Source organism: Pseudopipra pipra, chromosome 16, assembly GCF_036250125.1.
Source record: "Pseudopipra pipra isolate bDixPip1 chromosome 16, bDixPip1.hap1, whole genome shotgun sequence".
NCBI classification, from domain to species: domain Eukaryota; kingdom Metazoa; phylum Chordata; class Aves; order Passeriformes; family Pipridae; genus Pseudopipra; species Pseudopipra pipra.
The window spans coordinates 15297727-15323535 of record NC_087564.1 but is presented as its reverse complement, the minus strand read 5'-3'; the positions used below and the strand labels follow the sequence as shown (position 1 = coordinate 15323535).

General features: G+C 50.3%; 1 protein-coding gene across 2 annotated transcripts; it reads left to right on the top strand.

The window, feature by feature from the left end:
- The first annotated feature begins 100 nt into the window (after window positions 1-100).
- On the top strand, window positions 101-25605 carry LOC135423289 (mesothelin-like). 2 transcript variants are annotated; one of them, XM_064673372.1, is made up of 31 exons: window positions 101-1307; window positions 6488-6693; window positions 7433-7920; window positions 8202-8287; window positions 9674-9714; window positions 10086-10107; window positions 10218-10245; window positions 11060-11144; window positions 12170-12331; window positions 12528-12730; window positions 12931-13022; window positions 13663-13793; window positions 14335-14456; window positions 14826-14997; window positions 15267-15482; window positions 15786-15956; window positions 17015-17161; window positions 17289-17338; window positions 17788-17908; window positions 18152-18237; window positions 19068-19197; window positions 19299-19489; window positions 20208-20298; window positions 20740-20851; window positions 21264-21463; window positions 21862-22008; window positions 22258-22391; window positions 23117-23244; window positions 23778-23872; window positions 24497-24686; window positions 25086-25605. In XM_064673372.1, exons 4-31 carry the CDS (start codon window positions 8245-8247, stop codon window positions 25178-25180), a joined length of 3405 nt encoding a protein of 1134 aa, XP_064529442.1. In that variant the 5' UTR covers window positions 101-1307; window positions 6488-6693; window positions 7433-7920; window positions 8202-8244; the 3' UTR covers window positions 25181-25605. The 2 variants fall into 2 exon arrangements, with proteins under 2 accessions (XP_064529442.1, XP_064529443.1); XM_064673373.1 differs by lacking the exons at window positions 101-1307; window positions 6488-6693 and having other exon boundaries at window positions 7344-7920; window positions 21267-21463.
- The last annotated feature ends 204 nt before the right edge of the window (window positions 25606-25809 follow it).

Genomic DNA, 25809 nt, shown 5'->3' with positions numbered 1-25809 from the left:
TTGGCTTTTTTGCTGGTTTTTGTGGGGTTTTTAGGGGTTTTTGTGGGTTTTTTTGTTTTGTTTTGGGTTTTTTTTGTGGGTTTTTTGTTGGTTTGTTTATTTGGTTGGTTGGTTTTTTTAAGAAATAATTTAATTTATGCCATTTCCAGCAGGGAAAGTGGTTTAATGATCATTCAAGGGTTCTGGTGGTGCTGTCTGGGTGAGAATTTGGTGTTTTCTGGTTCACAGAGGGTTCCCAGTGTTTCCAGGAGTGCCTTGGGAATTCGGGGTCTTGCAGAATTGCGACACAATATGTATTAACAGGGCCTTTATTTAATAAAATATCTCATTATACTGTTCGTAGGAGCACCCTGAGGTACCTGGGTGTGAGGTGCTGGTTGCAGGGTGCTCTTGATAATCCCAGAACGGGGGGGATCTGCTGAGCTGGGAGGGACCACCAGGGACCATCTATCCAATTCTAAAGGGATCAGCCGAGACAGGGATCAAACCACAACCTGGGCATCATCAGGATCATCCAGTCCAGCTCCTGCCTCGCACAGGACACCCCAACAGCCCCACCCTGTGCCTGGACCATGTTTGATCTCCATCAGACGCAGCCTTGGAGCAGTGAGGGGTTAGAGGGTCAAACCTCCCTGTTCTGACCCTACAAACAGGTCACAGGGAGGGGGTAAAGGGTCAAACCTGACCCTACAAACAGGTCAGGAGCCTGAGCTGGAGCAACTCCTGCAGGTGCTCGGCACAAGGTGCTAAGTGGGCACTCAGGGGGAGGATTTAGGGCTGGCAGCCTTGGGAGTTTGGGGAGAGTGAGAGATGGGGTTTAGAGAGACAGGCTGAAGGTTAAATCTGGCTTTCCAGTTCGTGAGCTGGATCTCTGACTTCCATAACTGAGCTCTGTCTTCTCCCCCCCTTCTTTCCTAGGGCTGCGCATGTCCTGTTACCGGTGGCTCTGCACACACACGTGTATCTCTATATTTATATATCTATATGTTTCTGTATTTCTCTCTGGAGGAGAGGGTGGGTTGAACGGCTCTGTCCCATCACCAGGTGTCAGCCTTGCTGCGAGAAGCACTCGAGAACACATAGAGTCCCTCAGAAGGGTCTGACTTGCAGGGCATCATTTTCCTGAAGCTCCACGAGCCAGAACTTCTCGGGAATGAGGAATCCCGTCACCTCCCGCTGTGTTTTGGGCACTTCAGTGTGTGGCAGAGCCGTCCAGGTGCTGCTGATCGTCCCAACAGAGCCAGGAGGAGCTGGAGCACTTCTGGGTGCCCACAACACCTCCCCTTTCCTGCCTGGCCCTCTGGAAGGTGAGTGTGTGCTTTGGGAGGAGCCAAGTGTTGCTGGAAACATCAGGATAAATCAAATGCTCCATCACTGCTTTTTCAGCATTAGAAAGCAGGGATTACTTTACTCACAGTGCCAGGTGCATGTGGGGTCTGTCCCCCAAAAATGCAACATCCACTTTCCAAACTTTTCACTGATTAATTTATGTTCACTGGCTATAAATTACAAAATTCTCTTCATTAATTACTATTCTATCTTCTATTGGTTATTGCTTTCTCCCTCCTCGTGCTAATTAGCCCCTGTTTTCAGTGGTTTTGTTATCTTTTTTTCTCAGATGGACAGAATTTCAGTGCAAATGCTGAGTTGTCTGGGTTAGTTTCTTTTTTATCTCTGCTTTCTGCCACGTGTCCTTGTGGGCTATAAATCCTGCATTCTTGGTGCCCAGTTCTCAGCAATATTTCTCTCCCCCAGGCTTTGCTCGTTGAAGCACATCAAGGCTGGTTTAGCAAAATTTCAAGTTTCAGTGATTTTGCTGAACTGGGTTTGTGAAAAACCTTGCTCGGGTGGGAAATTACACTGGCTAATTAAAACAATTAATTAGGAAATTTATATAATTTCCAGCACGAGGACATGGCACAGCAGGTCACATCAGTAGCCCCATTCCTGGATTTTTAATCCTGTGGGATTAAACTCGTGGTGCAGCCAGAGCTGATGGTTGAGGGCCCCCTATCGATGTGATAATGAGGTTCTTCCTGAGCAGGCTTTCGAGGCTGGGCTGGTTTTCCAGGAGCATTTGGCAGCTCTGAGCCTCCTCCTGACGAAAACTGGTCTCCCAGTAACGGGGTGACCTCCAAACTGGTCCTGTTGCTCCTCCTGGCTGCTGGTGTGGCTGGAGCTTGTCCAAGGGGCCTCATTCCTGCCCTGCTGGGTGGCCAAACAGGTTGGGCTGGGCATTGCTGGGCACCCTCCTGCTCTCTGGAGCAGCTGCTTGGTCACCAAACCCTGGTGAGGGAGGAACATCAGACGTCAGAGAATCACCTTTCCTTTTTTAGCTTGTTTGCATTTCTAGTTCAGGACATGATTTAAGTGTTACATGTCGGTGTTTTTTGACTTTGTGCAATGCAAAGGTCACAGAGGAGGTTGCAGAGGACAGGGGGAGGCAGAAACCAACCAAAATCCCTTGTCCAGGAAAGGTGCAACGTGGTGGGTGGGTTTTACTTCCAGCTATAAACTCATATTTGATGCTATTTGGCCTTTTTGTCCTGTCTCCATTGTCCCTGGAACACTTCCTTTAGCTGGGGAGTGTTGTGTGGCCAGAGTGGGGTTTGCTCTGGGGTGACTCCAACAGGGATAAACCAGGGCTGGGTTTTAGTGCTGAGGTGAGTGGGGGTTTGGTGGCAGGAAGGTCTCTGACACCCTTGGCTTTCCCCTCTCCTCCTCTGCAACTTAGAACTGCCCTTGTTAGCACTGGCAGGTGAGGATGGAATCATGGGATCATTAAGGTTCAAAAAGACCTCTGAGAGTCCAACCATCCTCCAGCACTGCCAAGGCCACCACTAACCCCTGTCCCCAAGTGCCACATCCGCATGGCTTTTAAATCTCTCCAGGACTGTGACTCCACCTCTGCCCTGGGCAGCTGTGCCAGGGCTGGACAACCTTTTTTAGGATGAAATTTTCATTAATATCCAACATAAACCTCCCCTGGTGCAACTTGAGGCTCTTCCCTCTTGTTCTGTCCCTCGTTCCCTGGGCCAGACGGTCTTGCATGAGCTGTAAAACACAAACCCTCAGTGTCAGCCTCTGCTGACCCCTCTGGCATTTGGAGGTGTGGGCTCAGGAACAACCTGAAGCCAAAAATGTTTCTTTTCCCATATTCCCTGCTTGTACCTGAACCCTTGGGCAAACAGGGTGCGACAAGCTGCTTATTGAACCAAATATTGCCTTGTTTATCAAACTGTCTTGGTGACATTTACCAGGCAGTCACATTTACCAAACAGCACAGTCACAGAGCTGCTGGCACCTGGGCACTGGCACATATTTTCACAGATCTATGCCAAGATAAGGATGGGTGGGTTTGGAATGGGCCCAAACACCCCAGTTCCCCATTCCTGACAAGGCTCCTCTTCCCAGCACTGCCCACAGCAGGATGTTCAACCCCAGTGGTGGGTTTTACCTGCAGGATGAGGCTTCCCAAGAATGCATCTTCTGCTTTCAAACAGAACCTTTCAGGCTGCCAGCACAGGATGTTGCCCCAGGCAAAGTGCTTGTTGGACTGATCCACCCTTAAGCCGGTGATGAGCACCTGGAGAGCTCTCCTGACTTTCTCCTCTGGGGTTCTGCGGTTGGTGACAGAGGGTTTGGTGCAGAGCAGCAGGATCTGCTCTGCTGTGACCACAGGGCAGTGCTGGGTGGGTCCCTGCCACTCAAATCTCTTCTCATGTGGGCAGTCTTTAGCAGAGTTTCCTGGTTTGGAGAGATAGAGAGATAAGAAGTTTCACACAGACTCTCAGTTACTGGGGCTCTTCCTTCGTGTGCCAAGTCCCATTACACCTGAGATCTGTGGCAGAGGGACAGGAAGAGCTGAGTGCAAGTGCTGGCCTATCATAACAAGCTCATTGTTGTGGGCTTGGAGCTGCTTATACCTTAAACCACAGGTTTTGCATCGCTGGTGTCCCTTTATCCCTTCTGTCAGCTCTGGACCCCACCCAGCTCACCTGACTGGGCAGCAAACCTGCTCCTGCTCACCAAAGAAAGGAGCTTTGCTCCAGGCTGGGACTTGACCTTCACAGCTTTCTCCTTCTGGTTCTGCCTCCAGGCTGCTCTTGTGTTCCCTGGTCCGAGGGGTTGGACAGTGCAGCTGGGTCATGTTGTGCTTCTCCTGGACTCTCCAAGGTCGTTTACTTTGGGCATTTTGATGTGTCTACGTGGGAGATCCATTGTGGGATGTGCTCATGTCATGAAGGGGTTTAATGGGATGGACATGATACAAAGAATTAATCCAGTTTCCCTTTTAGCCCTGAATGTCTCCAAATCCTTGTTTACACCTGGACCATGTTGTCCCAGCAGGGCCCTCACAGATTCCTTCTTCAAGAAACAACTCATGAAGACACAGAAAAATAATTTCAAGTTTTTGAAAGAAAGTTTGTGCTTCCAGGAGCCTCCTTTGCCTCTGTGTTCCACCAGGACAGTTGGATTTTCTTTGTTTGCTTTGAGCATTCGGTATGACTTGGTATAATTTCCACAGCACCTGTAATATTTTAATCTTTTATCTGCCCCTTTTAGCTTTTATTCTTTACTTTGTGCTCTGTTATTGCTGTTTTTAAACCTCTCCAGATTCTGAGTCATGTTTGGGGGCAGTGAAAGGAGAGCACTGGTGAGGTGTCTGGGCCCTGCAAGGTCCCAGAGGAACTGGCTGTGGTCTGACTGGTTTCAGGAAAAGCCTGAGCCTTGCAGGACATGAGGCTGCTCTCCTGAGGGGAGACCTGGCTTTGCTGGGAGAGCACAAAGGCCCTTTGTGCTGGGTGAATGCCACAGGGCAGAGCTCAGCTGGGGCCAGCAGGGCGTGTGCCCTGCCTGCTGGAGATGGGACTGAGGAGGATTTATTTCCTCTGGTCACACCTGGCTCAGCACAGCAGGAACAGCAATTGTGCAGTGTGGTGTGACTGGAGGACACTTGAGCCACACTTGGGGCTGCTCATGCCCAGCCAGGCTGGGTGGGAAGGCTCTGACTCACTTTGCCACGGGACAAACCACGTCCCAGGGCTGTCCCACCCACTGCAGGTTCCGTGGCCCCCCTTCCCACCCCACCTCGGGGGGTGTGTTGGTGATCCTGGGACAGAGCTGGGCTTCAGTTCAGGGAACAAGGAGGTTATAGAGGAAGGTGAGGCAGAGAGGGGTCTCCTGTGTGATTGTGTTGAGCTGAAGGTGACTGTTGTCACAGGTGAGCTCCAAAATCTCCCTCACAGACCTACCAAGGGCAGCCTGGGCACAGCCACAGAGCAGGGCGTGGGCTGGTTGGCCTTGGACACCTCTCCCAGCTCTGTGCTGCCTGGGCAAGAGCAGATCTCCAGTTGTCTCCCACTGAGAGCAGGGTTTACCAACATTCCTGCTCTGTGTTCCTGTCTTCCTGCAGCTGAGAAGCCCCAGATCTGGGACCTGAAGGGTCCTACAGGGAAGCTGGAGAGGGACTCTTTATCAGGAACTGTGCTGGCAGGACAAGGAGGAATGGGTACAAATTGAAAGAGGGGAAATTCAGGTTGGATATTCAGAAGGAATCCTTCCCTGTGAGGGTGGGGAGGCCCTGGCACAGGTTGCCCAGAGAAGCTGTGGCTGCCCCATCCCTGCAAGTGCCCAAGGCCAGGTTGGACGGGGCTTGGAGCAACCTGGGATAGTGGGAGATATCCCTGCCCATGGCAGGGGGTGGGACTGGGTGATATCCAAGGTCCATTCCAACCCCTTAACACTCTGATTCCATAATCTGGCTGCAGGTGGCAGAGCTCTTTGCTGCTCTCCTGGTTGACTCTTCCACGGACCCACACTTTGTCCAGCAGCTCCACAGCACCTTTCCCACCTGACCCTCTGTCATGGACGACCCTCTTCCAACGCTGATCCCAAAGGTACAGGACACTGAGAGCTTTGGTGTTTGAAAGCTGATGGAAGGATCCCCCCCCAGCTCCAGGACACCTCCTTGGGAATCCTGGAGGCTCCTTGCTTTGAACTCTGAGTCTGTGAATTGGTCCAGTCCCAAGATGGTTTGTGTTGGTGAAAGCACTTTCACATGCTGTGAGTCACACAGACTGCATTCATGGCTTGCTGCTGCACCAGTTCCAAAATAGCTGATGGACACGTGAAGTGGGGTGAGAGGACTGGGAGTGTGGAGGGAGCCAGGTTTGGGTGGGTGGGGATGGTGAGTCAACACTGGCACAAACATGAGCTGTAGGTGGGCATGATGGGGCAAGTCTGAGCCTGGCACAGGACTGCTCCTGCAAACCATCAATAAAGTGACCAAACACAGATTTTTTTTCAAATCCGAGGTGTAAAATTACCCCACTGTGCCCAGAGAGATTCAAAGTTACTCTGGGTTTCTCAGTAACCTGGGGGATCAGATCCAAAGATCAGCAAAAAGAAGCCTGAAGTGGGGGGAATCTAATTTAATATCCATCCCTTGTTAGACTCTGCAGCAGCTCTCATTTTATTCCTGCAGATTGTGTTTGCCAAGTCTGTTTTGCTGAAGTGTTGATGGGCTGAGAGCTTGAGGAGAGCACAGGATCACTCCAAACCAGGAGATCCCTCTGACTGCTGCTCCACAGGCCTGGGAGATCCTGAGGAACATCACCAGGTGGGATTTGGATGAAGGAGCAGGGCAAAGTCACTCCTCAGCTCCTATATAAAGACCCCTTCAAACTAAAGGTGAGCTCTTTAATAGCACCAACATTACTTAGTTTTTAAAACAGAGCAGCCTGCAGGAGCTGGAAAGGCCCTGAAGTTCCGTCCCGGGATTTGCAGCAAGGAAATGAAAGTTTGAGGAGGGAAAGGCAGATTCCGGTGACAGGGAGACAGGGATCTCTGGATTATGATTCTGGAGCCATTGGATAATGGCATTCCTGCTCAGGAGGCTCCTTGATGTTTGTTCATGAGGAGCTGGAACCCACAGGCCACTTGGGAGCAGGTTCTGGGCACCTTGGCATGAGCCCAGTGTGCCACGGGCCCCCCGAGCCCCTCAGCAAGGAAAGGTTCCTCAAGGAATTGGGGCAGCTGGTTGTGCCCTGGGTTTGCCTGTGCCAGTCCCAGCCTTGCCCTGTTGGATTTTGGGTTCAGCCCCCCCAGCTGCTCTCCCTGAGTGGGGAGCTATGTGCCTGAGGGACTGACCTGGCTCAGCCTGGGGCAGCTCCCCCAGTCCAGCATCCCTAGGATCTGGAATCTCAGGATCACAGAATATCCTGAGCTGGAAGGGATCATCCAGTCCAACTCCTATCCCTCCTGGGACACTGCAACAATCCCACCCTCTCTCTCAGAGTGTTGTCCAAACCCCCCTGGAGCTCTGGCAGCCTTGGTGCTGTGCCCACTGCCCTGGAGAGCCTGGGCAGTGCCAACCACGCTCTGGGGGAAGAACCTTTTCCTGAGATCCATCTCAACCTCCCTGACACAGCTTCATCCCATTCCACGCCCTGACTGGCCAGCAGAGCAACTTCCATGTGTTTCTCTTTGGGACAACTGGAGGAAGCAGAAATTTTCCAGAAGTTTCAACCATTTCAAGCTCCACCAAAGCAAAATTTCCTGATTGCAAAGATTCCCTTGGTAACTGGAGGAAGGTGGTCCTGGAGGAGCTCTGTCCCAGGAGCACAGGTTCAGTTTTGTTCATGTCCCAGGCAGGGCAGGGGGGGGGAATTCACCTCTTCAGGGCTCTCATCCCGCCTCCGCTTCGTCCTGTTTCCCAGGAATGACAGGCATTAACAAACAGCACCCAGCGACTTGTGCTACGAAACATTTGTGTTCTCAAGAGCCGAGAGGTGTGTCCAGGGCTCCAAATCCATCCTGCAGTGGGAGATGCAGGTCTGAGGAGCCAGGGACACACCCCAGTTTGCTCAGTGAAAAGGAGCCCGCTATGACCATGCCCTGCACTCCAGGAGATCCCAGGTGAGTGTCCAGGGGCTGGGCCACCTCTCCCCCTCTGCCACAGGGAACCTGGCTCAGGACACGGATAAAGTGACCTGGATTAACTAACTCCAAACTCTCCACTGGCTTTCCCAGGCAGAGCAGACCCTCAGTAGTTTTCTGTGTGCTTTGGGTCTGATTTGTATTTTGTGGAGGGTGTTGGTGTGTCTAAATTTGCATGTGAGATGTCACCTTTCAGCTTCCCTCCTCTGAGTTTGGTTTTGCAATTAATTTGATTTTTTTTTTTTTTTGGCTGAAATAAGGTGATTCCTCACACTTGTGAGTGTTCTGAAGACCTTTCCAGAAATGCCTCCTTTACTCCCAGGGCTGGGATTTCTCCTTCTGCTTGGTGAGTAGGACCATGGGGTGGAGGGTGTTCCAGGAGGATATTCCATACCAGAGATAATCCTCAAAAGGGAGAATTGTGCTGAAAGACCATTGAATGTTGCTTTGGTGGCTGCTCTAAACCCTCAGCTTTTAGTTATTCTTGTTTGTTATTGGATCTGGGAAGTGAAATATTTTAGGCTTGGTAATAAACAGTGTGGAAAGGCACAACTGGAATTGATTCTCCTCCTGTGATTTCAGAGTTGTCTGCTCCCTGCTCCTGTTGTTGGAGTATCCAGGTGTCTCTGGGAATGCACTTAAGGAACAATCAGAGCTGAATCTGATTAATTGTTAATAGAATCAGGGAATCCTGGAATGATTTGGGTGGGAAGGGACTTTAAAGATCACCCAGTTCTACCCCCTGCTATGGGCAGGGACACCTTCCACTAGCCCAGGTTGCTCCAGCCTAGCCTTGGACATTTGCAGGGATGGGGCAGCCACAGCTTCTCTGGGAATGATGGCATTCCATTGTGTGTTACAAGTTCCATGGAATTGCCACAGCCTGGGCTCCTGTGCCCTGGCAAGCCCAGGAGTGAAGGCAGTGTTGGGAAGGGCATTGCTGCCACAGGGGGGGATTTGTGTCTCAGGGGGTTCATGACACAAGATGAGCCTGTGGCCTTGGTTGGAATGTTGTGAAATGAAGAATTTATTGCCATACATGAGGATTTTTGGGATATTGATTGGGATATTGGCTCCTCTGTGATATCGCCCTTCCTCCTCTTCCTCCTCCCTGTGTGGGTGTTTCTGATGCTCTCTCGGCTCAGGGGGATGATTTGCATAATTACACATATTCATAAAAGCTTTCCAAGTGGGGGCCAAAATGATGGATGTTCCCAAGGCCCCATCCTGGGGGGAGCAGGAAGGGATTGTCAGGTGGAAACAGCCCAACTTTGTCCACTGGCAGGGAAGAATGGAATCAAGGCCAGGGAAGAATGGAATCAGGGCAGGGAAGAATGGCATCAGGGCCAGTGGATCCCTGGGCTGATCCCTGGCTGTGGTGCACAAGGGATGCAAGGCAAGGAAGTCCTGGAGAGAAGGACTGTCCCCAGAGGGTTGGTTTTACCCCTTTCCCTGCCTTTTCCTCTTTGGGGATAGAGGTGCAAGACATCCCTCATGTCGTCTAAGACACAGCCAGACTGGCCTGGATGGGTACAGGAGGATCTTGTGTCTGTTCACCCCTCAGAGGTGACAGCAGGAATGAAAATATGTGAAATACTGGGTCAAAAGTGAGAAATAAAATACTGCAGGGAGCTGAGGGATGGTCAGGGTTGGCTGACTCAGACAGGGGCTGGGTTGTGGGAATGAGCCTTATCCTGGATTTGCTCTAAAATCACTGCATGTTGTCTTCCAGGGTGGCAAGGAACTGCTGGAGCTTCTGCTGGGACATACCTGGTAAGGCAGATTTGTGTGTTTAAAATATCATAGAGTCCCAGAATGGTTGGGGTTGGAGGGACCTTAAAGCTCATCCATCCACTAGACCCACCCTGCTCAAATCATCAGACAGTCCATCCCATTGGGCCTCGCACCTGAGGGCTGGGAGTGCTCCCAAACCTGGCACTTTCCAGCTGCTGGAGGCACAGAGCCAGTAAAACATGGGAATTTTGCAGATGGCAAAATGGGAACACTCTGGATGTGGGCATTGGAGTGTTTTCAGGGCACACCCCAGTCCAAGTGGTTGCAGCTCACCCATTTGTCTGTGCAATGATCACAACATCACAATTCCATGATAACATCCCCTCTTCTCTCCCTCTCTCCCTGTGCAGTGCTCCAGCTCCGCTGTCAATGGTGAGTTTCTTCCCAAGTGACCTCCAGAAGGAACATTCCCAGAAGGTTCTGTGTTTGTATTCCTCTCATAATTCCTTTGTCTCTGTTTTTCTCTCTTTTTTGGGGATCAGAGTCTGCCCTGTGTGCCTCAGTGGAAAGGTATGTGACCCACCAGCAAACTGTCTTGGCAGCATTTCCCTTGGGAGTGATCCTGGTTTCCTGGGGAAGCAGGATCCCTCTGAAACCAGGGGTAGGACCTTTCTCCCCCCACAGTCCCAGGGTTACTCGTGGGCAGGGAGGGCTGTAGTTGCACTTGTTTAAACAGTGAAGGGAAAATACCTTCCTGGGGTTTTGTGTCTGTACAGGACAAAGAAAGGCAGGGCAAGTCCCTGGAGTGTGAGCCAAGAACCTTGGCACTGGTGCCGAGCTTATCTTGGCTCCTGGTGGGGCTGAAGGCTCAAACAGCTCTGCTTCAGGCTTACACTGAACTTGACTTACACCTGAGGATCAACAATTCATCTGTGCCCTGTCCTTGCTCCCAGATGGTGGCAGCAGCTCATTCTCATCCCGTGTGGGTTTGTTCTGCTGTGTTTGCTGCCGGGGGTGGTTGGTGTGGCTGCCTGGCACTGCTCCTGCTCTGGGATGGGAACAGGGAATGGCTGTCCCTGCTGGGGGGGGGACAGGGAATGGCTGTTCCTGCTGGGGGGAGACAGGCAGGGAGCAAACCCTGGTGCTCAGGGGGGTTCAGATGCCTTTCACTGACCCTCTGGGCTTGGCAGGTGTGCCCTTTGCTGTGTTTGCAGCTCTAGGGCTGAGGGGGTGCCAGTGCCCTGCTGGTTCTGCTCCCAGCTCCCCTCCAGTCCTGCCCCCATCCAGTTCCTCCCCATCTCCTCATCCAGTCCTGCCCCAGCTCCCCCCATCCTGCCTCAGCTCCTGGCACAGCTGGCCCAGTGATGTCTTTTTTTCCCCCCAGTGCCAGCCAGGAGAAGTTTCTGGAAGCAGCCCGTGGCCAAAGCTCCCCGTGCAGCCTCTCGTTTGCTCAATATGCCTGTGCACAGGTAATGGCAGTGCCCTGCTGCCCCTGGTGCTGGGTTGTTTTCCTTGGGAATTCTGTCCCTTAGAACAGTCCCAGGCTTGGCTGTGAGTGGAGCAGCCAAAGCCTTGTCCAGGTTTCCCTCCCAGGACGGAGAGAAAATCTGGGATCAAGCACACATGGAGCACCCAGAGCACTGAGCTGTGGCTGTGTCACCTCCCACGTGGGGCTAAACCACCCTGGAGCCCTCTCTGGGCTGGCTGTGGAAGTGGGGATTCCCTTTTCCAAACCTCTCAGATGAGAAGGTGGGATAAAGAAGTTTTCCAAAAAAACCTGGCTCTTAAAAACTGGCATCACAGCACTGAAACAGATCTCTGCATGACAGTCACCCTGGTCCATTGGGGTAAACCCCAACAAAGGGTGGGAAAAGCACAACTGAAAGTGGGAAAAGCACAATTAAAAGTGTGGAAAATATCATCTAGAACATTCCAGGTTTACTTTCTTTCCTGCTTTTGTCATCATCTCTCAGTTGCTGTGCTGCCAGAAATTGCAATTGAATTGACAATGATTTGTATTTGTCCGTAAATATTTCTAATAAAGAGATGACATTTCTCCAAATATTTTGGTGAGGGTTTAGGTTTGTTCTTTTCCGGCTGTTTGTTTGGCTTTTTTTTATTGAAGAATGTTTGGGAAGGAGAAATTTCCCTATGGAAATTGATCAAATGGCAATATTTGTTTTTTTTTTTTTTTTTTTTATGGGAAACCATTTGAATAAAGCTGTTAAGGCCACCCTCTACTTGGGGGAAGCACAGAATAGGTTGCTAGCCCAGGTTGCTCCAAGCCCCATCCAACCTGGCCTTGGACACTTCCAGGGATCCAGGGGCAGCCACAGCTTCTCTGGGCAACCGGTGCCAGGGCCTCCCCACCCTCACAGGGAAGGGTTTCTTCCCAAATGCACACGAGCCACCTGAAGGCCATTCCAGACAGCAGCACCTCTAAACATGACCCACCTTTTATCACATTTATTTGCCTTTCCCTTTTCTCTTTCAGAGAACTTGGCTCCAGGACCTCCAGGATGATTTCCTCATATCCTTATATTCTTGCCTTGCCTCCAAACCTGCCACTGCTGTGGATCCAGAATACTCTGTTCTGTTCTTTTCCAAATATGGTGCTGAGAAGCTTTTGGCCTCCCTGACCACGTTCAGCCAGCGGGTGGGTACCACAGAGCCAACTGTTTGCTCACCACTGGAAGGATTTGGTTAAAATTACCTTAGTTTTTACCTTATCTTAAAAAGAGCATCATTTCAACCAACAGATTTTGCTCATAATGTTCAGATTCACGTGGATTTATGTTGATGTTTGATTATTCACTGGAATTCCTGTGTTTCTCTTCACCTCTTGCTCTCAGTTTTCCCATGTGCCTCTGTCTCTGGAGTGGAGCCTGATCTTCATCAATGGGCTGTGGGAGAAGATGCTGCAAGTGCCAGACATTGAGAGCCCTCCTGTTCTGTCTCAGTGGGTCCATGGGGGACTTCAGCCCTTCCTAGAGGAGCCCAAGGTCTTTGGTTGCCTCCATGGCAAAAATGTGTCCTGTGAGACCTTTCAGCTGCTGTAAGTGCTCCTGTCCCTGATGGCCCCGTGTGACCAGGGCAGTGTCACAGCACTGGGGCTGTGGGGAGGGGAAACCACATTGGGAGCTTTGATAAAGCTTTTTGACTGATAAAATCAGTCCTCAGTAACAGCCTTCCTGTGAGAACCCAACCCTGACTGCATCAGTATCTGAGATGTTTGTCTTCCTTGTCCATCTGTAGAGTGGCTGCTCTGGATGGACTATACCCTGAGCTTCCAGAGGGAGAGCAGAGGAATCTTTACAGTGGGATCAAATATTATCTCACCCAGAATGGTAAATGACTTGATTTTTCTCTAAGAAACCAAGATACTTTAAGCCCCCAGTGTGGGCTCTGCCATGGGCTCAGCTCTGTTACAGGGCTGAGGCTTCCCAGGGCTTTTTGTGAATCTCCAATAGGAACAGGCTGGGACTGTGACAGTGATAAGTGCTTTCAGGAATCATTTCCCTGCCTGAAGGCTTTATTAATCCAGGACTTTTATAAATCAGCACAGTCTGACTTGTATTCCTTGTGAATGGCATTTCCTGCTTTTGCTGGGACAGAACAGGGCAGGGGTTGGTTCTGAGAGCTGAAGAACTGAGCTCAGGAAGGGACCCAGGGGGGACACCCCTGGCCTAGGCAGTAGCTTAACATGCCCAAATTTAATGGCCTGCAAAAACCTTCTGGTAGATTTGTGGGGAGGAAGAAAGAGGCAGGTGCTGAAATATTTGGAGGGCTGTGAAAGAATGAGATATCTGTCCTGTCCCACGGGCACTTGGAGTCTGAACACATGGATTTGAGTGGAATGTGTGACCAGAGGCACTAAGGGAGCTCTGCTGAGTCCTCTGATGGACTGAAGGCTGTTCCATGCTCAGAATCTCCCAAATCCACCCATTTCCTGATTTGGTGTCTGTTTTTCTACCTGTCTGACTGCAGAATCCAACCAGAAATGCTACAGTGAAGCCATTCCAGGCCTGAATTCCACTGCTTGGTTTAAAAACTACCTTGGATCCTTTATGGAGGATGCCACAGTTGAGGACCTGCAGCTTTTTGCTGATGAACCAACTGTAAGTGCAGCCTCCCGGTGCTGAGGAACCTCCAGTGGGCAAAACATGCCTGGGAGGGTCATAATCCTGCCCTGGGCAAAATTAGAATCCCAGAATGGTTTGGGTTGCAAGGACCTTAGAGCTCATCCCATTCCACCCCCTGCCATGGGCAGGGACACCTTTCACTAGCCCAGGTTGCTCCAGGCCCTGTCCAACCTGGCCTTGAATTTCCTGGAGATGCTGCTGGTTGGAATATTTCTCTTGTTTATTTGTGCTGAACAGTCACTTCAGTTATGTTCCCCCCCATGGTGATCTCTTGTGATGAGAGGCACTTGCACAGAAGTTGGTTTCATGTGGGTAATTTTTCACAAAACAAACTGGAGTCAGTAAGAGGAACAACCCCAAACTTGATCAAGGTCCCAGTGTATTACTTGAAAACAAAAATTAAACTTCCTCACAACACTAAAATCACATATTGCTTGAAGTGAGCTTGGTTCAAATTGTCAGGATTAAAGCATCCATCTAAAGTATTTTCCTTTTTTTTTTTCTTTTTCACCCTCAGCTTCAAAAATTTGCCAGGGATCCAGTCAATATGGAGATGATCAGCAACCTCACCTTGCTCCGGGAGACAGCTCTGTACTACACCTTCCTGCTGACCTCTGCTCCTGCTTTTCCACTGTCAAGGTACAGGATCTGACAGGATCTGATCTCCTACATCATGGGAAATCAGATCCAGCAGCACCCAGTTGTGGTGCTGTGATTTAGCAAGATTTTGGGTGGTGGTTCTGATGGCTGCTTTCATTAAACCTTTAAAGCATTTTTCTCTTCCTCCAATGATTCCATTGCCTTTGCTCTTGGGGAAGGCTTGATCCCAAGTTCTAAACCTTGGGAAATGATCTCCATGCAGTGTCTTTGCAGGTTTGTCAGGAGCATAATCAGTTAAAATGAGGCAGGGGAAAGGTGCCCCAGGAAGGAGCATCCTCTGGAAAAAGGGGATGACAGAGCCCCTGTCTCTGGGAATTGCAGCCTCTCCCCCTTGTGTCCCCCCTGCAGCCTCCCAGATAGGTTTCTTTGCTCCCTGAGCCCCTCGGCAGTGACCAACCTGAGCAGGGACGACGCGCTGAGCTTGGCCCAGAGGATCGGGGAGAGCTGCCCCTGGATCCCGGCACGCAGAGGGATTCCTGGAGAGAGAGCTCCCTCCTCCCTGCCGGCACAGGAGCTGCAGGTAACCCATCCCCTGCCCGGCCCCGGGCAGGGCTGAGGATCAGTTCCTGTGCCTCCTCTGGCACCTCCTCCTGGGAATTTTGCTTTTTTTGTCCCGGTGTCTGGCTGGGGTTTCATCATCTCACAATTTCTGTGAGTGGAGATGGTCCATCAACAGCCTTCAGCACAAAAATTGGAGGCAGAAGTGTAGTGATTTAAGGCATCCAAAGGCTGGAGATTCCCCTCACTGCTCCCCTGACTCTCCTTTCTGTCCCTGTTTGACCTTTGCAGGTCACATCCTCCCTGCTGAGGAAGATTGAGGGTTTCTCTCCCGAAATCCTGCGTGCCCTGGGCCAAGCTGCAGTGGGACTCTCTGTGTCCAGCATCCAGAACAGCATCAGTGAGCAGGACCTTGAAGCAGCTCTTCCTGCCCTGGGGGAAGTTCGTGGCTGGAGTGCTGAGCAGTCCAGTGCTGTTGTGGACAAACTGCTCCGCTCTGGCTATCAGGTACCAGGATCAGGGCCACAAATTCAGGAGGAATTTCTCCATGGAAAGGGTGGTCAAGCATTGGAAGGGCTGCCCGGGGAGGTGGTGGAGTCCCCATCCCTGGAGGTGTCCAAGGAAGGACTGGACATGGCACTGAGTGCTCTGGGCTGGGGGACAAGGTGGGGATGGGGCACAGGAGGGACTTGGTGATCCTGGAGGTCTTTTGCAACCTCAGTGATTCTGGGATTCTGTGAGGTGCAGCTCACACCTGGTGCTGCCAGCAGGTGATGTCTGGCCCTCATGTCCTTGTGCATTCCCTTGCAGCTCCGGGATGGGCAGAGCCTGGCACAGCTGGGCAGTTTGGTGGGAGGCCTCAACAGCAGCACGGTCTGGAGTCTGTCCCCAGAGGTGCTCCTGGAGGCCATCAAGGTGCCTGAGTTTGCCCAGCAAATGGAGCCCCTTCCCCCTGCTCTGAAAAGGACCTTTGTGGAAAAGGTGACGTGGTTTTTCCTCTTCAGGTGTCACAAATGAGCAAAGCTCCAGGGAGTCCCAGCTGGGAGCACTGCTTACCTGGGGCCAGGTGGGACACACCCCCGCCCCCCCAGGCAGCATTCCATGGGGGTGTCACTGCCAAACAGGATCAAATCCCTGTCACTCTGCCTGTGGAGATGTCCTGGGCCACCAGCCAGGGTGTCCTGCTGAGCCTCTTGGGGATGAGGGCACAAGAGACTTGTTTTATGGGGTGGTCCCAGCAACTCCTCCCCAGTGACTTGAAAAGATGCTCTCAGGGAAAGAATGTAAAGGGAGCAGAATTCGTTAAAGACTGCACTTGATCTCGGAGGTCTTCTCCAACCTAAATGATTCTGTGACTCTAATATTGACATCATTTGGAGTAAGACTATGTGAGAAGTGAAGGTGACTTCAAAAGTCCCTTTTTAGGGTTGACTGATCCCTCAGCAATTCACTATTTCATTCCTTCATGTGACTGTGTAGGATTTGGACACCTCTTTGCCTGTTTTCTTGCTGTATTTTGAGCCTTCCAGTTGTACATGTAGTTTTTAAGTTTGTTTTCCATCCTCCTCCTGGTAGGAAAGACTCTGATGTGTGTTTGGGACCAGAGGCTCTGCCTCTGGTTCCCTGTTCTGGAGCAGCTCCATTATTGGAAGGAATGTTATTAGGGAAATGTTAGATGTTATGAGGGCTATAATGTCTCATCCACCACAGGATCTGCAACGTTCCTTCAGCATCCTGGGACACTGTGTCAGCAGAGAGGGAAGAGATGTCCCTCCTTCATGGCCTGTTCAATATTTTTAGGGCACAAAGCCAGGAGGTGGGAAGCTGATAGGACACAGAATTGTTCCCATTCATCAGGACCCCAGGAATTACCTCGAAGCAGCTCTTCTGGTTTGACAGAATGTGTCAAATATTTCAGGGAATATTTCAGTGTTAGGCCTCTGTGAACTGCCCAGATGCTCAGCAGGGGAACTGGTCTGGCTTTCCCAGTTCTCTTTTAGCCACAGGGTTTGATATGTTTTGTTGGGTTATTTTTAAAGATTTCCTCCAGTGTTGCCCACCCTGCTGACCTGGTGAAATACATCCCTGATGCTCTGGCCAGTTACATCCCCAAATCCTTGCTTGTTTTTGGGGAAGAGAAGCCCAGTGTTGAGGATCTCAACAGTAAGCCGTGGACCCCAGAGCAGGTACTGGGGGGCTGTGTCCCCCCACCCCTCCCTGGACTTGCAGAGCCTTGAGTCTGCTCTGCAAATCTGCCCAAAAATAGAGATGTTTCTGCTGGAAAACCTTTGACCCTCTGGCTTTGCTCCCCAGGCTGCCATGTTTTTCAGTGATGTGGTAAAGGCAGAGCCTGACTTCAGCAGGTACCAATTTCCTTCTCTCCTTCCCTTTTCCATGTTTGTTTTGATGGCAATTTCCATGTTTCCATGGGGGCTTGTGGCACATCCACTGTATTGAATCTGTAGGAACAGATGGGGATATAATGCAAATCCAAACACAGACATGGAGCATTGGGATTTCCCAGGGTCTCAGCTGCAAAATGTAACCATGAGCCACAGTTTCTTTCTAAAGTTATGCCTCTGGCTCAGGCTGCACCTGGAATCTTGCTCCAGATGGCCCCTGTGGAAGGCATTTCTAACCAGGGAATGTGCCAGCCTTCCACAGTGCAATTTCAGGGATTCATTAGTGGGGCTGATGTGGCTTTTGTCATATCTCAGATGAAAAATTATGAAAAGTTATTTAGAGTGTCCTGCTCTGAACTCACCTCCCCTGAAGTCCTTGCCCTTCTGATTTCCCTCCTGTCCATGTCCAGGCTCTCCCAGTCTGTGCTCCAAGGTTTCACCTGTGCAGCTGCCAAAGATGTGGAAGCAGGAAGATTTCAGGAGCTGGCCAAAGTCATGAGGAGCAAGAAAGTCAGGCTGGGAGAAGACCAGGTAGTTCCCTTATTTCCAAGTGCCATGTTTGATGTTGTCCTGAAGGTACAATGAGGATTGTTCAACACTCTGAGCTTAAGGGACTGGAACAGGGATGTGTCAGGGGAGGTTTAGGTTGGATGTCAGGAAAAGGTTCATCCCTATTTTCTTTCTTTGGAAGAGGATAAAATCTTGCTTTTGTTTTATTTTTTCTTACGTTCCATGCTGGTTCTTTCTCTGATTCCATCTCTGGTGTCCTCCCAGCTGAGTTGCTTACTGAGGATGGTGACACTGCATGGGATTCCTGAGGATTTGGACAGTTATCCTAAAGACCTGTTGCTGTTTTTAAGGTAACTGTGATACAGTTTTCATGTGGTTGCCTTGGTGGGAAACAGAGGGATTAGTTTATAACCAGGATGGTTTGATTAGTTTGATTTATATTTCAGACTTTTCAGGCCTTCTTATGGGGAATCAAAAATCGGATTGCAGAAAGCTGAAGGAGGGCAGGTTTAGATGGGATATTGGGAAGAAATTCCCTCCTGTGAGGGTGGGGAGGCCCTGGCACAGGTTGCCCAGAGAAGCTGTGGCTGCCCCTGGATCCCTGGAAGTGTCCAAGGCCAGGTTGGACGGGGCTTGGAGCAACCTGGGCTAGTGGAAGGTGTCCCTGCCCATGGCAGGGGGTGGGATGGGATGGCCTTTAAGGTCCCTTCCAACCCAAACCATTTCAGGATTCTATGAAAGCTTTCAAAAGGGTTTTAAGGTCTTTTCAGATTCAACCATCCAGCATATTAATATAAACACCTTGAAGCAATTTCTGGCTATGAAACCACATGGATATATCTGGATATGAAACCAGAATCAAACCTGAGTACTGTCAGGCCTCCCTGAATGTGCTTCCCCCTCACAACAGCAAAGAAAACAGGCACTGGAGTGGATTTCCTTTTCCCAGTATCTTCCCACTGTGCTTCTGTATCCAGATCTGGAACAGTTTTAGGCTGTGTCCCAAAATAGATCCCTTAAAGTGAACATTAATTTGGGAAGAACACGGACTAGGATTTCTCAGAGAACAACTGCAGGGAGTTTAGTCTGCAGATGTGGAAGATGTTTGGTTGAGCTCCCTCAAACCTGACCAGCTGCTCCACATCATTCCCTGGAATTCATGGAGTGTTTGTCTTTCCAGTCCTTCAGACTATGCAGCCACTGGAAGCTGCAGCCAATACTTCAATAACATCGGGGAAGCAAATCTTGATGTTCTGCCAAGAGAGTCCCCTCAGAGGAAACAGCTTCTCCTGGAGGCTCTGGCATGTCTGGTACGTGGGCAGGGACAGGTCTGCAGGAGGGTTGGGGTCCAGGAGTGCCCCTCCCCTGTGCCAGCCAAGCCTGGACATGCCTCTGTCTTGTGTTATTCCAGAAAATCCCTGGCACACAAATAAATGAGGAAGATGCTGAGATCCTGGGCCGCCTGGTCTGTGACCTGGGGGGGGAATACATCAGGAATTCGGGGGGGATTTTGCTGAAGGACCTAAGCCAGTGTGAATCTTTCCTGCCTGACCAAGAAGAGGCCATTAGGGATGTCATCAGCAGTGGGAACACCACATTCGGGTATGAAATGTTCTTCTGGATGTCAATAAACAGTTCCCTTAATCAAACCCAATTTTCTGTTAAGACCTGAGTGAGCTCCAGCCAACAAGCCTGATCCAAACCCCAAATAATTTATTGCTTTTGAGCCTTTTACTTTAATTTATTTGAACTTCTTTCAGCTGAAAGGCTTGGGTGAAATTCTACTGAAAAATAAATTTGTCACTTCTATGTCTCTCTTGCTCTGGTTATAAAAGCTTTTCCTCTGGTCTGTTTTTCATTAACCAAACTTCTCTGACTGTCCTGGTGAACACAGGTGAGTTCAAGCTGTTTGTCAGCCCCAGACTTTCAGGAAACATTCTGCTTCTACCTGCTCGATAAATCCCTGGCTGATTCCAACAGAGGGAGACAAGTATTTCCCTCCCTCTTATCAGGTGCCCTGAGATCTTGGCACTGAGTTGGGTGATATGAGCAATAGAAATTCTTTGGGTTTCATGCCTGTGAAAAGCAGGTATCAGTTAAATGCCATTTGCCCTGATTCATGTCACTGTCACCTGTCCTGCCCTGCTGGAAGGAAGTTTGGTGTAACAGGAAGGGATCAAGGTGTTTCAGGATTTAAATCTTGTGCTTTCTTGACGTCAGGTGTTACAGGGGCTTAATCCTGGCAGCTTTTAAGGTGTTGGTTTTTTTTTTTTGTTCTGCTCTTCCTTGAAAGCTGATCACAGCTTGTTTTTGTCTGCAGGCCTCCTGCAGCCTGGTCAGCCTTCACCCTGAGGGACCTCTCGGGGCTCATCCCTGTGTTTGATCACAACGTCTTGCAGGAGATCCCCAAGGTGGGTTTTCAGACAGGGAAGCATTCCTGGCTCTTGGAGCCAGGCTGGGGGTTGTTCAGCCGTGTGCTTTTCAGTAGTTTCCTCTTTTAAAAGAGGTCTGGTGCCAAAGGGGATGATGGTCTGGGAGAAGTGAGGGCTGATGGAGTTGACAGCCTGGAACTGCAGATCCAGCTCTCTGTCAACCCCTTCCTGTCACTGCAGGGAGAGCACCAGAGAGGGAAAACAGCAGTAAAATACCCACAGTACCTCGTGAGGAGATAAAATCACTCGTGGGGGGGTGGGATATGTGGAGTGCAAGCTTTAAAAATTTGCCTTTTTCGCTCACCAAGGAGGGATCTGCAGGTCTGCTGCCCAGGGCACCTCGACAGGGACCTTTCGGGGGTTGTGCTGGAGGTGCCCCCAGGGCTGCACCATCCCCCTGATGGAACGTTTTCCTTGCAGAATTCTCTGACCCTTTGGCTGAAGAACTTTGCCCGGGATTCCCCCCTGTCCAGGGAGGAGTTGGCCACCGTCGTGGGGGAGCTCCTGCCCACCCGGCACAGGAGGGCCGACGGTATGGGAGCTCCCTGGGTCCAGAAGGGCAGCATTCCCACCGGGATCAGGGTTGTCCTAGTGTTGTGGGTGTCCCTAAATGTGTAGCACTTGGGGGGCAGGTCAGCCGTGAGGAGGGTGGGACCCTGGTTGCACACCTGTCCATCCCCAGCAAGGGGGCATGTCCATGAAGAACTTCTCCATGGAAAGGGTGGTCAGGCCTTGGAAGGGGCTGCCCAGGGAGGTTTGGAGTCCCCATCCCTGGAGGTGTCCCAGGAAGGCCTGGCTGTGGCACTCAGTGCTCTGGGCTGGGGGACAAGGTGGGGATGGGGCACAGGGGGGACTCCATGGGCTGGGAGAGCTTTTCCAACCTTAATGATTCTTGGATTCAAAGCTTAAAGCCAAAGGATTCAAGCCAGAGTTGCTTGCTCCAGCAGGTTGTGACATGGAGATAACAGAGGAGATGCTGAGCACTGACCTGATGCCCACCTACTACAGCCCCCAGGAGCTCCGGACCTGCCTCAGGAACATGTCCCTGGAGAACCAGGTCTTCCTGGAGAACCACCTCTCCCAGGTCCTCAGCTACCCCTTCAGTGTGGAGCAACTGCAAGTGCTGAAGGACTACCTGGATGAGGTAATGCCAACCCAAAGAATGGCAAATGTCACTTGCAGATGAGATTGCTCAGGGACTTGTCCAGTTAAACTTAGTACCTCCAAGGACTGGGGCTCCATTGTCTCTTGGGGCTCCATTGTCTCTTGGGGCTCCATCATCTCTTGGGGCTCCTCTCCCAGTGTTTGACCACTTCACTGTGAAAATATCTATTTCTTAAAATCTAACCAGAGTGTTCTTTGCCTGTTGGGCCTTGGCCTTCACTGTGCACCTCTGAGAGGAACGTGGCTCCACCCTCCCTACCATCTCCTATTAAATAGTTGAAGGCAGCAATAAAATCCTCACCTATTCTTCTCTTATTCAGACTAAAAATCCAGGTCCCTCAGCCCGACTTTGTAGCAATAACAGTGGTGTTTCCACAGAGGTATCCTGATGGTTATCCTGAAAGCCTCCTCTCCAAGCTGGGTCCCCTCACCTCTCTCATCACCCCTGAGGAGATTTCCACATGGAAGATGAACTCAGCTGATGCCCTAGCTGCCTTCCTGAAAAGTCAGCCCCCAGATCTCCTGGTAGGGACTCAGCTTTGCTTTTCTACTGATGTTTCCTTCCTGGTTTGGGAGCTGCTGGTTTAGGATTAGGGCTTGAAGATGGTTGAACCATCCTTGGTCCCATGGGGTTGGGTGGCCCATCCTTGAGGGCCAAATGGGCAGATTTGAAATGATCCCGGTTTATTTTTGCAATTATTGCATGTTCTCCTTTGGGGGGTGAAAACACGAATCCTGATTCGATCCCATTAATCAAATTAAACGTGTTTGCAGGCCTCAGCAGGGATCAAACGCTATGTTGAGCTGGGCAATGCCCTGAATGCCACTGCCCTGGATGCCATCGGGACCAGATACGTGTGCCTGCTGAACACCACGGAGGTGCAGGCCATAGAGCCCAGCAGCCTCAAGTGAGTCACAAATTGGGATGTTTTTGGTTTCTTGGAAAAGCACTTTCCCATCAGAAAGTGCAATTTCCTTTCTTTTTTTTTTTTTCTTCTCTACTCAGTCAAAGGAAATTTAGGAAGGAACTCAGTACCTGCTCTCTGTCCAGGTTTAACACCTGCTGGTCTCCATCCTGCTGGTCTCTGTCCTGCCAGGAAGGGCTCAGATTTGCAGTCAAACCCTCTTTATGGCAGCTCAGCTGGCAGCAGATTGCCCTGCTTTTATCTGGGGGCAAAAGATAATTAATTAAGTTTAATTTCATAAATCATTGAATCAGTTAGTTTGGAAAAGACCATTAAGATCATCAAGTCCAACCATCAACCAGCACCACCATGTTCACCACTAAACCATGTCCTCAAGTGCCACACCTGTGCCACTTTCTTGGACATTTCCAGTTTAAATTCCTTTGAAAGACTGGTAAATTAAATTAATTAATTACAGCTTTGCAAACACAGAAACTTACTGTTCACCATCAGAACCTTCCTAACTTTGAAGACAAATCCTTCTGAGCAGGAAACTGAGCCATTATTTTCCCCTCTCAGCTTCTCTCCACACATTTTCTGTCTGCTGGGAAGAGGGGGTTACCTGTGCTGTGCAGAGAATCCCAGAGATACACTCAGGAGAGGTGAAAATTTATACAGGTTGAGGATAATAAAAGCTTTTTTCACCCTAAATCTTTGTTTTTCTGCAGACTGGTGTCTCTGAATCCTTCAGCCTGTTCACAACAGACCAAAGACCTCTTGTATGAGAAAGCCAAAGAAGCTTTCTATCCCCAGCACGTCTTTCCTGCTTACTATCAACTGATTTTACCTTATCTGGGTATGTAAAAAACAGTATGTTATGGGGGAAGAGGGGTCTCAGCCACGAGCTGAATGGGTATCAAAATCCATCACAGTTTTGGGAATTTTCAAAGCCAAGTTGTTCAAAGTTTGCCTTTCCAACCTGTAGGTGGCATAAAATACTGTTGAAAGATTCTGTACCTGACTTAAAGTTGCCCAAATCAATTGTCAGACTATCACAGGGAAAATCAGACTCTCTCCCAGCCCTTCTCCATGGCACAAACCAGACTTTCTTTTTCCCTCTTAAGCTAAGAATTTATTCCCAGCCTGAGCAAACTCTTCCCACCCCTCTGTCTGTTGTCTGGCATTGCCGCAGATTGGTTTAATTCCCAAAACATCAGTAAGTTCCAGAAAAAAGGAGTAGCATCCACATATTTTTTAGCTGGGACTCTGGTAGGAGCCCCATTCCTAATAAATTTTGAAGCCATCCTTGTAGCTCCAGCTTGTGCAGATACAAGCACAGCTCACTTGGGGGCTTCCATGCTCTGATATTCTTCTTCTCTTTGGTCCCAGAGGGGGCTCCTGGTGAAGATCTCAAGGCTCTGAGCCAGGCCAACGTGAACATGAACATGAGCACTTTTGTGAGTTTAAGAAGAGATGCTTTGATGGTGAGTTGGAGTTGGACCTTGGAATTGTTGGATTCCTGGTGTTTGTGTTTTGCTGAGTAGTTGGGTTTGGTTGCCTTGTCCACTGATGGAAATCAGGAGTCATTCCATCAAACCCGGAATGATGCTGGACTGGTAGAAAATGGAGAACTGGCCTGAAGCTTCTTATAAAGTCTCATTTGGAGTCCTAGATGGCAGCTGAGCCAGCTGAGTTCCTCCAGAGCAGGCTCATAGCACTGGTGACAGGAGCAGGGGACAGGTGTCCACTAGACCACGGTCACAGCTGTGTGACAGATCTTCTAACCAGACTCTTGGCAGTAATGCCATCAATTTTGGGAGAAATCCCAGTGATTTGGGCAGGGACTGGGGCCCCCAGTTGAGTTTAGGAGATTTGTCATCAGAGGACAACAGAAATAGCCTTTGAGGAACCATCGTGTTCATTCCCCAACCCTGAGGGAAGATTGTCCTGAGGGGAACCATGGCAGGAATTTGTCTTCCTTGCTCTTCCCACTTCTGCCAATAGGAACCTCACCATTTCCTTGGCCAGAGGTGTCATTTTCTTGGCCAGATGTGTAATTTCCATTCCTACATTTCCGCCCCTAACTCCTGCTCTGGGATTCCTCCTAGAGCCTGACACCCCGTGAGGTTCAGGGCTTGCTGGGGATCAACCTCCCAGACCTGGCCAAGTGGCAGTACAGGTCTCCTGTCCGGGAGTGGATCCGGGTACAGCAACAATCCCAGCTGGACCAGCTGTACATCGGGCTCACGGGGGGAACACAGGAAGGCTACATCAACCTCATCACTCCCAAATTCCCAGGTGAGTGTTTTCAGGACCTCTGAAGGCTGGATTGGGTTTTAAATACTTGTTTTGGGGTTGCAACAAGGAGAAGAACTGGGGCAGCAAGTTCAGCTCTGCTGAGGAGCCTGAAGCCCTGTAATCCCACTGGGAGCTTCCTCACTGGCTGAACATCCCAACTAAGTGAGCGCTCCCAGGGCCTCCTCCTCTGTGGTGTATTGGATTTGGGCTTAGAATCATGGAATCACAGAATGGTTTGGGTAGGAAGGGACCTTCTAGTTCCAAACCCTCAAACTTGACTCGGTGGGGCTGTGAGAAAAGCCAAGGTAATCCTGGATGGGGCATGAGGAGATGTTTTCCCCACAGAGGAGCAGCTCAGTCGCTGGTTCCTTTGCACTAATGCCCCTCTTTGTCCTCCAGCACCATCCTCAGCCCCTCTGGGTGCCATGGCCATGGCACTGCACCTGCTGCCTGCCCTGCTCCTCACTTTCCTCATGATGTCCATCCTGTCCTGACCATCTTCTCTCCAGAGGAAGCAAGACCAGGGGTTGGTTCCATCCTGTGACCTGCTCTGAGGCCTGTGGGCACCTCCAGCCTGGGGCTGAGGGGTGCCCAGAGCACCAGGCAACTGGGATCAGCCCAGGAATCACTTCTAGGTACTTCTGTCTTTCAAATCACTCGGAAAAACCCAGTTGTGTCTGAAGGGAAGATTCCAGACTCTTCAGAGCAGGACCTTTGCCTTTGGTAGAGCCCAAGTCCAGGTCAGCCCCAATCATGACACTGCAACCCAAACCACGTGCATGTTTTACTGGGGGGTTTAAGGTTAAAAATGACATTTCCCAGAGCCTGATCTCGTGACACTGCCAAGACCTCAGAGTGGAAGGGAAGTTTGCTGGCTGACTGTAAATAAATCATGGAATTAAGTAAAAAAATGCTAAAGCAAAGTTGCTGTTGTCTGCTCTTCCTTCAGGCTGCCAAAATTGAGTGGGCAGAGCCCCCAGACCTGCCTGTTACTTTTCCTTGGTGTTGATTATTCAACACTTAAGAGCTGAGGGTGTTCTTAGCTTCCTCAGGGGGAGGGGAAAAAACTTTATAGGTTTTAAACAATTTGTTCCCCCACTTATTGGGAATTTCTGTCAAAAAA